Source organism: Aplysia californica, unplaced genomic scaffold (assembly GCF_000002075.1).
Source record: "Aplysia californica isolate F4 #8 unplaced genomic scaffold, AplCal3.0 scaffold00427, whole genome shotgun sequence".
In the NCBI taxonomy this organism is placed as follows: domain Eukaryota; kingdom Metazoa; phylum Mollusca; class Gastropoda; order Aplysiida; family Aplysiidae; genus Aplysia; species Aplysia californica.
In genome coordinates, this window is record NW_004797697.1 from 269,795 (window position 1) to 285,828 (window position 16,034).

Genomic DNA, 16,034 nt, shown 5'->3' on the forward strand with positions numbered 1-16,034 from the left:
AACCTCTCTCTCCCTCTCCCCCCTCTCTCTCCCTCTCTACCCCCTCTCCCCCTCTCTCCCTCTCTCGAGACCTACAACCACAACCTGAAACAGTTCCCCATCATTTGTCACACATCATGTAGTTTTGATCGTGTCGAAATACATCTCATCTCGACATTCCAATCAATACCGCCGGTTTCATTAATGTTGTCTGTTTTCTTTTCTTTCTTTCTTTCTTTCTTTCTTTCTTTCTATCTTTCTTTCTTTCTTTCTTTCTTTCTTTCTTTCTTTCTTTCCCCTGGTTCCACGGCAATAGGCTCTTAGCTTTTCTTTCTCCCATGACTCATCATCCTTGAATCATTACGTCTAAGCCACGTGAAACATTTGTGAGTCAGCACGGTGGAATCAGGCTCTCGTAAATTTTTGAGCCTGTAGAGTTATTGGTATTGTCTTAAAGCTTATTCACTTGTCTTTATTTAGATTTAAAAATATCCATTTATCTTGAATACAAGGCGAGATATTTAAAAATGAAGGAGGTGGGGGTCACCTGTTTTCAGAGGTAAAATGATTGAGAAAATGTCCGCCAAAGATTAGTTATTTCCTTAGCTTAAGGGTCCGTGGTAACTGAAAATTTACATTTTTTTGTGCCTTTAATCAACGTTTTTTAGAAAAATGTTCTCAGAAATGAGTTCTTTAATAGGCATGAAAGGTGTTGAGTAAAAAAAAAAAATGATAAAAATTCATAAACCTGCCGAAAAAAGTGTCTTCACTTACATTATTTTGACGAGAGCCTGATTCCACCACGCTGCTTCAAATTTCTTTTATAATTTCATACAAATACATTGTATAAACTCAACCACTAAATTTAACGTATCTATGTCCATAGGGCTAAAATCTGAGAAGTAACTCATTTTGTCAGCACACCTCATAAATGTGCGGTATACAAGGACACTCACGCTTTGGAAATCACCAATCTGTGCTGGTCATTTTCTCTCAAATTTTACCTGCTGACACTGGAGGACCTCCACCTCTTTAAGTGGCAAATATCTCGACATCTATTCCAAAAATAGATGGGTATTTCTAAACAGAAAAGCAATACGAATAAACAAGCCTTAAAATGATACCAGTAACTCCATGCGGCCAAACGTTCATATTATGCGCCTATTTCCACCACGTTTTGATAATTATATTTCTCATTTTGTTTATCGTTTATTTCGTCTTATAAAAACACAATGCAATAGAGCAATTGGTGTCCCCTAATTATTGGAAATAATAGATTACAAAACGGTGTGGTGTGGTGTGGTGTGGTGTGGTGTGGTGTGGTGTGGTGTGATGTGGTGTGGTGTGGTGTGGTGTGGTGTGGTGTGGTGTGGTGTGGTGAGGTGTGGTGTGGTGTGGTGTGGTGTGGTGTGGTGTGGTGTGGTGTGGAGTGGTGGGGTGTGGTGTGGTGTGGTGTGGTGTGGTGTGGTGTGGTGTGGTGTGGTGTTATGTAGTTTGGGTGGGGGAGGGACATAGAGAGACAGAGAGGGAGAAAGAAAGAGAGGGGGTGATAGATAGAGAGATAGAGAGAGAGAAAAAAGAGAGAATTTATTTTTTTTGGTGGGGGGGGGGGGAGGAGAAAGACGAGGACAGACTGACAGAACGACAGACAGACAGACACACTCACACACACACCCACACAGACACACACACACACACACACACACACACACACATACACACACACACACTTACACACATACTCACACGTATTACACATACACATATAAACACACACATACACAGACAAAGACCCCTATTTCAGGAATGTCCCTGTTAGGGATTTGAACTGGGGTCATCCAAACTGTAGTACAGCCTGACACCAAGTGAAGTGTCATCAAAACTCGTATTACGTATTCATTGGACTGGCAACATTTGTGATTCAAAGCCACAATTTCATTTTTATTTAAAACATCCAATTAATCAAACCAACATTTTTGGGTGCTTCTCATTTAGCCTTGGTTGAAAATGACGTGATCTGTTTTTCCATTCCTTTGTTATATTTTGAAAGCAGCTTTCGTTCAGCTGGTATTATGGTGGGCTACAGAACTCATCGAGTGGGTGGTTGGCGGGTGCTCTGGTGTTGTTTGCTTCTTCTTTCCTATCAAACATCTATCGTCCTTATCTCCCCTTCTTCTTTTTAATGTTTGTTACTCTCTTGTAACACCTCTAATCTTCTGGTGCTTATATTACCTTATGCAGTTGCGAGGGCAGCAAAACCTCTACTAAAACTTTTTTTAAAGAACTCATGGTCCTGGTTCGAACCTGCCCCCCCCCCCCCCCCGTCCACCCTAACGTGCTGTTTTATCGAGTTTTGACAATCATTATTCATCTGGCAGGGAGAAATTTGTGAAGCGTACTGACAAAATGAGTTACTTCTCGGATTCAAACATTAGGGACAAAGGTGTTGGCCTATCACGCGTATAGGTGAAGTTTTTAAAAATAGAATTTATTACATTGAAATAAATAAAGGCATGTTATAGTTAAAAGTATATAATCTGACTTAAAAAGATATTCTACAAACTTTGACACCGGTGATGATTAGTGACCAATATCTCCATATGTGGATTGTGAGAAGTAACTGATTTTGTCAGCATTGTGAGAAGTAACTGATTTTGTCAGCATTGTGCGAAGTAACTCATTTCGTCAGCACGCCTCACATTTTGTCTTGGTCGTGTGCAATGGCTCTCCACCAATTTGACGCGCTCCTGTCGAAAGTGAACGGTCAATGAGGAGATACTGAGCCTCTTGAAAACACCCTACAGCGTTCAACCGAAAAGATTTGCTAATTTTTTTTTCTTCTCTTTCACCTTTCAGACGACTCGAGGAATTCTCTCAATGGAGTCCACGACATAGATTTTATCGACCTGGACGACCCCATCCCTTCCCTGTCGCTGTCAGACATCAACTCACAGACTGACGAAGTGAAGATCAGCACGGGTCAAGGCCACATCGTCATGGCTGGGCCGAGGAATGACGTCATTGTTGATGACGAAGAGTTCTTCTCCTCCGGGTCGGGCTCAGGGTCAGGAGATTTGAGTGACGTCACAGATCCGCCCCCGCCCCCTGTGATGACGCCCACGTCCAAAAAGACGTCCAAAAAGTTAGAGGCGGGCTCGCTCAAGTTTAAAGTTGTTGGTGAGTAGGCTCAGGTTATTGTTTCAGTTTATTGTTGCACAGCTGGACACGTGTTTGCGGGTTTGGAAAGTGTTCTATTGTGGTTAGCTTCTTTAAAAAAATGTAATTTCCTTTTATAATTTATTTCTTTGTTCAAGACGTATTGATTGTAAAGGTTGTTTTTTTTTTTTAGAGTAGAGGGTTTTACGGCGCTCGCAACTGCATAAAGTCATATGAGCGCCAAGGGGTGGATGTCAACAGAGAAGTCTTTACAGGGAATCAGACTGACTGCTCACCTCTCTAGCTTCAGCAGCACAAGGTTTGCTTCAACTATCAAGGCACCCCGGAAATAGCAGGTCACAAGAGAGTGACAAACATACAAGGGAAGTAGAGGAAAATGTCAATAGTAAGGATCAGGAAAGAAAAAGCAGCTGTTCCCTGTTGTAGATCAGGCACAGTTATGAGCGTGACATGAGTCAGCCCATTTACAATTCTACTATACTACTATGTTTGAACGAGAAATGTCCCCCTTTTGGGAATGGCCTAAAGACACTGCTGTCAGTGGCACTGCCCCGTGGGGTATTGTAAGGTTTGAACTCGCAGATATTAAAGTTGATGAGTAGGTTTGGGTTATTGTTTCAATTTATTATAGCACTTCTGAGCACTTGTTTGGAGTGCTTTGGAAGGCGCTCTAGTGTGAGTAGCTTCTTTTGAAAGCATGAAATTTCCTTTTAACTGTATTACTGCATTGTCAGCTGAAACTTAAAGATGTTGGAGAGTAGGCCCTGGTGATTGTTTCAGTTTATAATTGCACTGCTGGACACGTGTCTAGGGGGCTTTGGAAGGTGCTGGAGTGTGGTCTGCTCCTCCTTCTTTAATGTTATTTCCACTCCTCCCCCCACCCCAAAACACACTGTGTTCATGGGGGGGGGGGGCGTTATTGTCTAGATTATGATCATCATTTTATTATTGTTGTTGTTATTATTATTATTATTATTATTATTATTATTATTATTGTTATTATCATTATTATTATTATTGTTATTATTATTATTATTATTATTATTCTTATTCTTATTATTATTACTATTATTATTGTTATCATCATCATTATTATTATTAATATCATCATCATCATCCTTATTATTATTATTATTATTATTATTATTATTATTATTATTATTACTACTGTAATCACTATTATCAGTGTTACTAATGTACTGTCCAAGGCGTTCATCTGTGTAAGACACCACTCTTGATTTCGACATGTCCGTGTTTCCACCACAGAAGGGGGCAGAGACAACGCCAAGAACTCGACAGACGTCCAAAAATCTCATCTGGAACAACTCCAGAAGTCTTTGGATACCCTTGACCAAACCTTCGTGGATACAGACAGCGAAGACGACGACGATTTTGTGGAAGACAAGGAGGAAGAAGAGGAGGAAGAGGCAGAAGAAGAAGAGGAGGATGAAGAGGAGGATGAGGAGAGGGAAAAAGAGGAGGAAGCTGAGAGAGATGAAGATGGTGACGACAAGGAGGAGGATGATAAGGCGATGAATGATGTTGTTTATGATGATGCGCCTGCCAGTTCTTTGGCCGCCGCCTCCAACAGCGTTATCTGTGAGTGGGCATTTGTTTGTTTGTTTGTTTGTTTGTTTGTTTGTTTTTTATTTCAAAGTTGTTGGTGAGTAGGCTCAGGTTTCAGTTTATTATTGCACTGCTGGACACGTGTTTGGGAGTTTGTTGGTGTTCTATTGCTGTTAGCTTCTTTTTTTAAAAAAAAAGTAATTTCCTCTTTTAATTTCCTTTTTGTTTTCTTTGTTTTTAGCCCGGGCGTTATTGCACTTGCAACACAATCGTGTCATCAGTGAGTGGCCATTTGTTGTTTTTTTCGGGTTTTTTAAATTCTTTTTCTTTTCTTTTTTCTTTGTTTTTAGTACGGGTTTTATGGCACTTGCAACACAATAGAGTGGGAGAATATCAAAACCGTGCACTTTCGAGCAAAAACTATCAACGTCGCGCGCTATTAGAGCCACACACTTTTTTACGTTATCGATACACTTAGATTGATGGTTACCAAAACATGTAGGATCCAACAATTTAAGTACCCTCAGCCGTTTTTTTTAAAACTGAGCTATGGACCAGATATCAGTTGGATTTTATATTGAGTGAATATTAAGCTCTTCAGGTATAAAAACATATCTACAGGGGATCGTTAATGTGTTAGGGTAGAATTTTCTTGCTTATTCAGGATAAAAATTGAAGTTGTACATTTGCGTGTTACATAATTTATTCTCCCTTCTTTCTTGGCAGTGCCTTTTTGTTTGGTTTGTGTTTGTAAGTTTGATGAAGTTGCTTAACGTAGTGCAGAAAGATGAACATATTTGGATGGGGGCTGTACAGAGTAATTTTATCAAGGGATCTGTAACCGTTGGATAGAATCGGCAAGCTATGTGTTTCCATATCATCAAAAAGTGCGCGGCCCTGATAGATTCCCAATAGCGTCATGAGGGAGAGGGCATTTGTGAGACAGCGTGGTGGAATCAGGCTCTTGTCAAAATAATCAAAGTCAAGAAAATTGCATTTTTCCGCAGATTTGAGAATTTTGTATTGTATTTTTGTTTTTTGGCTGAACACCTTTCATACTCATTATAAAAAAACTCATTTCTGTGTGAATTTTTTCTGAAAAACGTTGATTAAAGCCACAAAATATGTAAATTTTCAGTTACCACGGACTCTTAAGCTAAGGAAATAACTAATCTTTGGCGGCCATTTTCTCACTAATTTTACATCTGTCTGAAAACAGCTGACCCCCACCTCTTTCATTCACAAATATCTCGACTTGTATTCAAGATAAATGAATATTTTTTTCATCCAAATAAAGACAAGTGTATAAGCTTTAAGATGATACCAATAACTCTACATGCCCAAAAATTGACGAGAGCCTGATTCTACCACGCTGCCTCACAATTGTTTGTTTTCTTATTTTTATCTTTATTTTTAGTTTGTGATTTACGGCACTTGCAACCCAAGAGCCTCACGTGTGAATGGGCACTGGTTTGTTTTGTTTGTCTTTACATTTGTCCTTTTTTTTCTCTCTTTTTTTTTAGCATGAATATTTTAGCTCTTGCAACACAGTAGCGTCATATGTGAGAGGGGATATTTGTTTGTTTGTTTGTTCGTTTGTTTTATTTTTCGTTTCTATCTTAATTTTTAGTATAGGTTTTACGGTACTTGCAACACAATAAGGTCATATATATATAAATGTGTGTATATATATATATATATATATATATATATATATATATATATATATATATATATATATATATATATAAGTCACGGAGATTAGAGGGGTTACAAGAGAGTCACAAACACAAAAAAGAAGGAGAAAGATAAAGACAATAGATGTTTGCTAGGTAAGAAGGAGCAAACCACACCAGAGCACCCTCCTATCACCCTCGAGTAGGAGTTTATTTTTACAGTTGTTGTATTAAAACACACATAGTGGGTAGTTGGTGGGTGTTCTGGTGTGGTTTGATCCCTCGTTCCTAACAAAAATTTCTTTTTGTCAGCTGATGACCTTATACTGCGAGTTGGAATGTACAGTCTTAACAGATTTGATAAATAATGATAGTGCATTATCACGGGTTTTTACCCCCATCTCTTTCACTTCTCAACGGTCATTGAATTGGGTTTATCTTTCTTCCTTCACTTCTCAACGGTCATTGAATTGTTTGATTTTTTCTAGCCTCTTTCACCTCTCAACTGTAATTTAATTGTGTGTCTTTTTTTCTTTCCTCCTTCACATCGCAACGGTCATTGAATTGGGTTTTATTTTATCCCTCCTTCATTTGAATTGGGTTCCAGCCCCCCCCCCTCCCAATCTCTGTCGCTCCTCAACGGTCAGTGAATCCATGTTGTTGTCCTTGTCGTTCACAGCCCCTCCAGAGTGGACTCGCTGGTCAGCCTGGTTTGAGGTGAACCAGTACACGCGGATGAGGACGCGGGAATGTCGCCTGGGCAAGCAACTGGCGTCTGCCTCCAACTGCAAGGGCGCTCGCATGCAGGTGACCTTTTGGATTAAACCCTGCCTAGCTAACACACAGAGATTAGCTCAAACTATTTTAAGTTCTTACGTTGGAATGTTAACCAAGCCAATTTTATTCCACAGATCTAATCCAAGTAATTATTTCTTTCAAATCCGTGTTGGCGTATACTATGTAGCGTTAAATAAATTAAAACACGTTTGCCATCTCATCTCGCCAATTATTGGCAATGTTTACTACCCAGTGTCTTTGGATTTTCCACAAAATGAGGTGGCAAAGTGTATTAAGACTTTTATATTTGGCCGGAATATTCTGGAATTTTTCAATATTAAAATATTTAGATAGGACATCGTTATGTTTCACAGATCTTCGACTTTTTATCAAATCGATCTTGGCGCCGTTTCACATAATATTGTTATATTACTGCAGTATTTTTTTATGTGAAGCGTACTGACAAAAAGAGTCACTTCTCAGATTCGAGCCATTTGGAAATAGGAACACCAGGCTTCTAGGTGAAGTTTTTAAAAATTATAAGTTGGAAATAGTAAAAGGCATGTTATACTTAAAGAGTATGGCATCAATAGAAAGTCTACAAATTTGACCCTAGTGTCGATTTTTGGCCAATATCCCCAGTTGTGGAATGCGGGAAGAAACGTATTTGGTCAGCACGCTTGACATAGTAATATGTGAGTCATCGTGGTGGAATGAGCCGCTCGTCAAAAGAATCAAAGTGAAGAAACTTGCATTTTTGCGCTGGTTTGGGAATTTTTATAGAATTTTTGTTTTTTGGCTCAACACCTTTCATGCCCATTAAAGAACTCATTTCTGTGTAGATGTTTCAGAAAAACATTGATTAAAGGCACAAAAAATGTAAATTTTATATTACGACGGACTCTTAAACTAAGGAAATAACTAATTGTTGGCGGCCATTTTCTCACTAATTTTACCTCTGAAAACAAGTATCCCCACCTCCTTCATTTGCAAATATCTCGACTTGTGTTCAAGATAAATGGGTATTCTTTTAATCCAAATAAAGACAAGTAAACAAGCTTTAAGATGATACCAATAACTCTACATGCCCCAAAATTGACGAGAGCCTGATTCCACCACGCTGCCTCACAAATGTTATGTTGAAATGTTAACCAAGCCATACATTTATTAAACAGATCTAATCTAAGTAATTATTTTCCTCTCCGTGCTGACGTATATTATGTAGCATTGTCATAAATAAATTAAGACTTGGATGTTTTTGGAGAATATTCAGAAATTATTTGATGTTAAAACGTTTAGATAGGGCATCATTATGTGTGTCATAGATCTAAGGCTTATTCTTACATTGATCTTGTTATGTTGCTGGGTTTTTTTTAAATTGTGATTTAGATATTTTTGGAGAATATCGTTGAATTGTTTAATTATTGCAACACCAACGAATCAGGCGCTCGTCAATTTCTAGGCATATGGAGTTATTGGTATAATCTTAAAGCTTGTTTATGTGTCTTACTTTCGATGAAAAAATTACCCATTTAAGTAGAATAGACCTGGTTTCAGAGGTATAATTAGTGAGAAAATGGCGGCCAGAGTTTGGTGATTACATGAGCTCGAGAGTCTTTTGAAGCTGAAAATTTGCATTTTTTCCCCTATAATCAACGTTTTCAGAAGATTCCAAGCAGAGATGTGTTTTAAATGGACATAAATGGTGTCAACCCCCCCCCCCCCCCCCAAATAAGAATTCGATACAAATTGCAAAACGTGCAGGAAGAAAAAGACAGTATCTTCGATGTCCTTATTTTGACGACCGCTTGATTTCATCACGATGCTTCACACATTTTGAACAATTTTGTTTTTTTTCTCGTCCATGTGTGGTCAGGCTATGACGTGTGAGGACAAGTCTCTGGGAATCTGTGGGCCGGCTCATGACGTCACTCAGGGGGAGGATACTGACCACGCCTTTGTCAAAGGTAAAGCTTTGGTTTGTTGGGGGAAACGTTTTACGGTGCTTGCAACCCTATCCGTTTGCCCAGGGGTCATTTTGTACCCCCCGGAGTTGTATTCTTCACATTTGAGAATACTTCTAGTACGAAGATCTCTTTGAAACTTTCAGTATTTCTCAAACAATCATTTTGACAGACTCCTATGCAAAGCGTACGGATCGGATGAATGAGTAAATTCCCTCTTTAGAAAGTGGTTGTACAGAGTTCCTTCGTCGTATGGATAACATAGTACGAGGGCTGTCCCACCGAAAACCGGAAAAGGTCCATAAAAGTAACAATCTTTGTCCTATTATAATAAAAATGTAACCCATTATACCTCAACATGTGCTTTATTTCTCTATGTAATCACCACCCCGCTGGACGCACTTTCCCCATTGCTGGATCAGGGAGGAGAATCTCTCTAAAGAATTTTTCATTATGGGATTTCAACCAATCTTTCACGTCTTCCACGAGGTCTTCATCGTCGGTGAATCGCTGTCTAGAAATATGGCATTTCATTGGTCCAAAAAGGTGATAATCTAACAGGGCCAAGTCAGGACTGTGAGGGGTGTGTGGCAGAACTTCCCAGCCGAACCTTTAGATCCAGTCTTTCGTAGCATTTGCTGTGTGTGGCGTTGCGTTGGCATGCTGCAAAATGAATCCGCTGGACAACAGGCCGGGTCTTTTTCGGCGCACAACCTCTCTCAGCTTATCAAAGGTCTGGTAGTATATGTTAACATTAACAGTTTGTCCTGGTTCCAGAATGTCAAGAAGCAAAACACACTTGGCATCCCAGACAACCGTGGCCATGAGTTTCTTCAGCGATGGCTGAACTTTAAACTTTTTCAGGGGAGGTGAAGATGTGTGCTTCCAAACCATTGAATCCCTCTTCGTCTCAGGAGTCATGTGGTGTATCCAAGTCTCATCACCTGTAATAATGCTTCTCAGGAATGCTTCAACGTATTGTTGGAGGTCTCCAGATGCATTCATGACTCCCGTGACAGCTTGAAGACCACGATTCAACAAAGTCTGAGACACTTCAAAACGTTGCGTCTTGTGGTCAGCTGTCAGCTTTTTTGGGACCCATCGAGCAGAGACCTTTCGATAGTGCAGCTTATCAAACACTATCCTATGGACAGTCGGCTTTGAAATGTTTAGCGACTGGGAAATTTCGCAAATTTTTCGGCGCGTGTCTGTGTTAATGAGTTCGTTAACGCGACTCCTGTTGTCTTCAGTCTGGGCAGAAAAACAAGGCCCTGGGTGAACTTTGTCATTGACATCCGTATGCTGGGCTTTGAACTTACTACACCACTCATATACCTGTGATTTTGCCATTACTTTTTCCCCGTAAACTGACTTTATTTCAGTGTGTATTTCTGTAGGTTTGAGACCTTTTGTGGTCAGAAACCGAATGACAGGCCTCACTTCTACCCTTGACCAATTTTCAAATGGGGTAGCCATCTTTGGAGAACTGCTGTGTTCGTTTGGTTTGTGCGATGCTCATGGTGCTCGATCAGGAAATTTCTAAATGATTGTTTTACAAGTGTGCGTTTACAGAATGGGAAAATATTGAATAGTTTTCAAATTACAGACAAATTCCGGTTTTCCGTGGGACAGCCCGTAAAACACGACGTACGGAAAGAGTTAAGTGGTGGCACAGAGTTCCTCACGTCGTATGGATGCGGTGGTAAAACGCGACGAACGGATATGGTAAAGGAGATTATTGTGAGTGCTCTGAAAGGTAGACATAGCAGATGGATGTGAGGGTCAGAGAAACATAAAATAAAAACAATACATATGTGTGTGTGTGTGTGTGTGTGTGTGTGTGTGTGTGTGTGTGTGTGTGTGTGTGTGTGTGTCTGTATGTGTGTGTGTCACTACATGGTGGAATCAGGCGCTAGTCAATTTGTGGGCATATAGAGTTATTAGTATTATCTAAAAGGTTGTACAACTGCCTTGCTATAGATTTTAAAAAACATCCATTAAAAAAAAAAGTCGAGATATTTGCAGTTGAAGGAGGCGAGGTCACCCTGTTCCAGAAGTAAAATTAACGAGATAGTGACTGCAAAAGTTTGGTAATTTTCATAGTTTAAGAGTCCTTTGAAACTGCAAATGTATATTTTTCGTGCTTTTAATAAACAGTTTTCAATAAAATCTACACATAAAAGTGTTTTTGAATGGACGTACAAGGTGTTGAGCCCACAACCAAAATTTCGAAAAACAAATTTCCAAATTGGCCGAGAAATGCCAATTTCTTCTATTTCATTATCTTGACGAGTGCCCTATTTCACCAAGATGTCTCTCTCACACACACACACACATACACACACACACACACACACACACACACACACACACACACACACACACACACACATACACACACAAACATATATATATATATATATATATATATATATATATATATATATATATTATGTATATATATTACTGGATCCCGTGTCATAGACAGATGGCGCAGTTTCTTGTCGCCCAAGGACGCCAGACCAATTTGATGAAATGGAAAATGTCAGGACGTGGTGGACTCAGACGCCTGTCAATTTCCGGCCATGAGGAGATGTTGGTGTCATCTCAAAGCTTGTTCATGTGTCTGTCTTTGGTTATTATAATATACACCTATCTTCGTCTATCTTGAAGTCGAGATATTTGAGACTGAAGGAGGAGGGGGGGGGGGTCGCCTGGTTTCAGGGGTAAAATTAGCGGAAAAAATGGACGCCGAAGTTTGGTTACGTCCAAAGCTTGAGAGTCCTTGGAAACTGAGAATTTTTTGCGCCTTTTATCAACCTTTTTCAGTAAAATCAACACATGAAAGGACACAAAAGGTGCTGATAAAAAGACATTTTTAAAAAAGCGACAAAAATTGTCAAACGGATGGAAAAATGCTGATTCTTTTAATTTCATTTTTGACAAGTACCTGATTTCACCAGGGTGCCACGCATTAATTCAAAAGGCTATTTCTGACAGTTCTTCATTTAGCTGAGATTGCAAGCCCTGAACTTTAGAACTTGTGAGAACAAAGATGAAATTTTCTTCATACAGCAAGATTAAATATGATTATTCTGAGGAAAATATTCTATAATAACCCACCCAGCAGACGGTTTCAGATAATATTGTCCTAAATATTCCTAAAGTAGGAAATTGTATCAGCTCGTCTGGGTGTGCTGTTTTCAAATAGGAAAGTTACAGATTGCCATCTTTCCATGCCAACAGTTTTTTTTTCCATAGTAGAGGGTTTTACGGCGCTCGCATCTGCATAAGGTCATATGAGTGCCAAATGCCAACCGTTGTTTGTTGTTGTTGTTGTTGTTGTTGTTGTTGTTGCTGTTGTCGTTGCTGTTGTTTCTCTTGTTGCTGTTGTTGTTGCTACTGTTGTTGTTGGTGGCGGTGTTGTTATAGTTGTTCTGCTGTTGTCGTTTCGTTGGGTTCTTTTGTGGTTAAGAAAGAATTTGATGAGAACAAGTGAATGTATGGATTTAACATTGTCAAAAGTATTTCTACGAGTTAGCACCCCTATCAACACTGTTAGGTTATTTACAAGGCAGGACTTCCGTCTGAATTTAACGTCCATTTCCGATGGTGCCAGGCCAAAGGGAAGGAGAGAGTTAAAAACTCCATAGGCCACCGGGGATAAAAAACGACTACATATAGTTTGGAATTCGAACAAGGGCAATCCATTTGGTAGTTCAACATGGTCGCTTTGAAGGACAAGCGGGCTAACACAGATGTCGGGGGTTTCCAGAAATCTTGACCTACACCAAAGTGAGCATTGCCCTACCTTTTAGAGAAGTTTGGTTTCATTGGTGTGTATACTTGTTTGGTTATAGAGAAAACTCTCCTTGTCTTAAAAAAAAACTGAACAAGGGGAAAAGACTTTACCTTCGATTTTCTCAAAACAGCATTTATCGGGATAGCCCCCTTGTGCTTAAAAGCGACCACATGATAACGACTGAGCTGATGGACCGCCCAGACTTAATGAAGTGTAATCATACGTCCTTCTGATATTGTACACCTCTGGGCCCGGACTTTTGTTGTTGTTGTCGTTGTTGTTGTTGTCGTTGTTATTGTAATTACTTACTTGTTTTGGGGGTTTTGGTTTGTTTTTGTTTTTATTTTTTACCTTCTTAATGATTTCACCCATGTCCTCCTCAATAGGTATGATAACACCAGTAAAGGAAAAAAAACCAAGACAAAACAACAACTAATCATTTAGGAAAAAATTCAGTAAGAATTCAACCTCGGGCAAACATTTATGTCAGTATTTTCGACCTCATTATTACGACGAGCGTCTGATTTCCCAACGACGCAACAGACAACAGTTTAAATTGATCGCTTTTAAGCATAAAGGGACTATCCCTAAAAAACGCTGTTTTGAGAAAATCGAAGTTAAAGTTTTTGCCCCTTGTTCAGTTTCTTTAAAAAACAAGGAGAGTTTTCTCTATAAACAAACACATTTAAACACACCAATGAAACCAAACTTCTCCTATAGGTAGGGCAATGCCCACTTTTTGAGTAGATCAAGGTTTCTGGAAACCCCCGAAATCTGGTTTAGCCTGCTTGTCCTAGCGACAATTTATGACAAGACCAAGGTCGACGAGTGAGTCAGAGTCTCGTGAACGCAGGAAGAGAAGAAGGAGTCCACAGGGCAGTAGTGAGCGACCATCACCGGTTGGCAGTTCATCGTTTATCGACCAAGCTCTGAATTATTCAAACTTTGACCGTGTCACATGCTCCATTGAACCTGCAGTAACTCCCACTTGTATAAGACTACAACATGTGCAAACGGCCACTTGTATAAGACAACCACCTGTACTAACGGTCACTTGTATAAGAAAAGCACCTGTACTAACGGCCTCTTGTATAAAACAACCACTTACTCTAACGGCCACTTGTATAAGACAACCACCTACATAAACACCTTTTTCCATTTCTTCCCTTGAGTATTTTTATATAAGAGTAACCCTGTGTAATACAATCACCTGTACAAATGACCATTTCCTCTTTCTTTCCTTGAGCATTATTTTACATTATAAAGCCAGTGCGAGAGACTGCGCCTGTATAAGACAATCAAAAATAATAATAAGTAATGAAGATCATTTCTAGAGCGCCCACTACCGTGTAAACACAGCTTTGGGCGCTTTACATAAATGCATGTACGAACAATATTCACGCACGCGACAAACACACGCACACACACACACACACACACACACACACACACACACACACACACACACACATATACACACACATCTACGGCAATGTCCGTATGTACATGTATGTTCCTCACATCACCCAGGTGGGAATGGGTACACGACCATAGACAGCGAAAGGTCTTGTCAGTATGTTAGTGTTTTAGCGCCAATAAATGGCTGCTTGCTCTGTATCCTTCCCAGAAAGTTGAGGTTGTTTCAGAATTCTCTCAGAACTGCTGGAATTGTGAAGCACATATATACAGCTCGCTGTTGAACGGGGATTTGCGCTATACAAAATGCTATCTATCTATCTATCTATCTATCTATCTATCTATCTATCTATCTATCTATCTATTTATCTATAAATCTATCTATCTATTATTATTCTATTTTTTAAATTATTATTACTATTATTATTATTAATATTATTACTAATATTATTATTACTACCGTTCCATCGTTTCTTCCAGTCAGTCGATTGTACAATCAATCAATCCGTGTTTCTGTCACGTTGAGCCACGGATACACGTGCGTTTATTTCTTTATGTCACGGTGGAATTAAGCGCTCGTCAATTTTGGGGTACATAATGGACTTCTCGGGATCATTGTAAAACCTGTCTGTTTGTCTTGATTTTGATGGATAACTAACCATCTATCTTGAATACTTATTCGTACGTCGAGTTTTACTGTCGTATCCACACGACGTGGGGAACTCTGTGCCACCACTTAACCCTATCCATACGTCGAGTTTTACTATCGTATCCATACGACGTGGGGAACTCTGTGTCACCACTTTCAAAGTGGAAATGTACCCGTTAATCCGATCCGTACACTTTGCATAACAGTCTGTCAAAATGATTTTTTGAGAAATACTGAAAGTTTCAAAGAGATCTTCGTGCTAGAAGTATTCTAAAATGTGAAGAATACAACCGCGGGGGGGGGGGGGGGCAAAATGACCCCAGAGCGTACGGATAGGGATAAAAGTCGAGGTACATGCATTCCCAAGTGATTGAGGTGTTGTAGCCAAGTGTCAAAAATAAAATTACAGAGAAAACGGCAGCCAAAGTTTGGTGAGCTTGAGTGTCTTGAAATTCATATCTTTTGTGCCCTTGATTGATCAACGTTTGTCTGTAAAATCCACCCAGAAATGAGTTTTTAAATTCACATAAATCGTGGAGACAAAAAAAGACACAATTTGCCCTACAGATGGAAAAAATGTCAATTTTTTCGATTTTATTTATTTAAGTTTTTTACAAGTGCCTTTTTTTACCACATTGATCCACATTCGAACAGCACCTAAGTAACATTCTCTTGTTTAAATCTTTAAAAGTTTCATGTCAAAATATTGTACGTGGATGGTTGGAGGGTGCCACTGGTAAGCTCTACCTTTCTTTCCCACTTTTCTTTCTATTTGTTAGTCTTGCTTTTTTCCCTCACAAAAATGGCCGTCATTGTGTTGATGTTCTTCTCTTGGCCTAAATAAACAAACAAGCAAACAAACAGACAAACTGGCGAGCAAACAAACAAACAAACAAACAAAACGTTGCACAAATACACCTACCAAAATTAAAAATATAATGTAAAGCGCTTAGAGCCTGCTGTCGAGCGGGGACATGTGCTATACAAATGCTACTGTATTATTATTATCATTATCATTATCATTATTA

At 39.3% G+C, this 16,034-nt stretch overlaps 1 protein-coding gene across 1 annotated transcript in view; it reads left to right on the plus strand.

The window, feature by feature from the left end:
- The window catches only part of LOC101861303 (chromatin modification-related protein EAF7), a 99,391-nt gene extending 89,405 nt beyond the window's left edge, over window positions 1-9,986 (plus strand). Inside the window, exons 3-7 of the mRNA XM_035971394.1 lie at window positions 2,836-3,156; window positions 4,423-4,755; window positions 7,078-7,205; window positions 9,052-9,215; window positions 9,917-9,986. Coding sequence (XP_035827287.1) covers window positions 2,836-3,156; window positions 4,423-4,755; window positions 7,078-7,205; window positions 9,052-9,215; window positions 9,917-9,986 — 1,016 coding nt within the window. The remainder of the gene's footprint in view (window positions 1-2,835; window positions 3,157-4,422; window positions 4,756-7,077; window positions 7,206-9,051; window positions 9,216-9,916) is intronic.
- The last annotated feature ends 6,048 nt before the right edge of the window (window positions 9,987-16,034 follow it).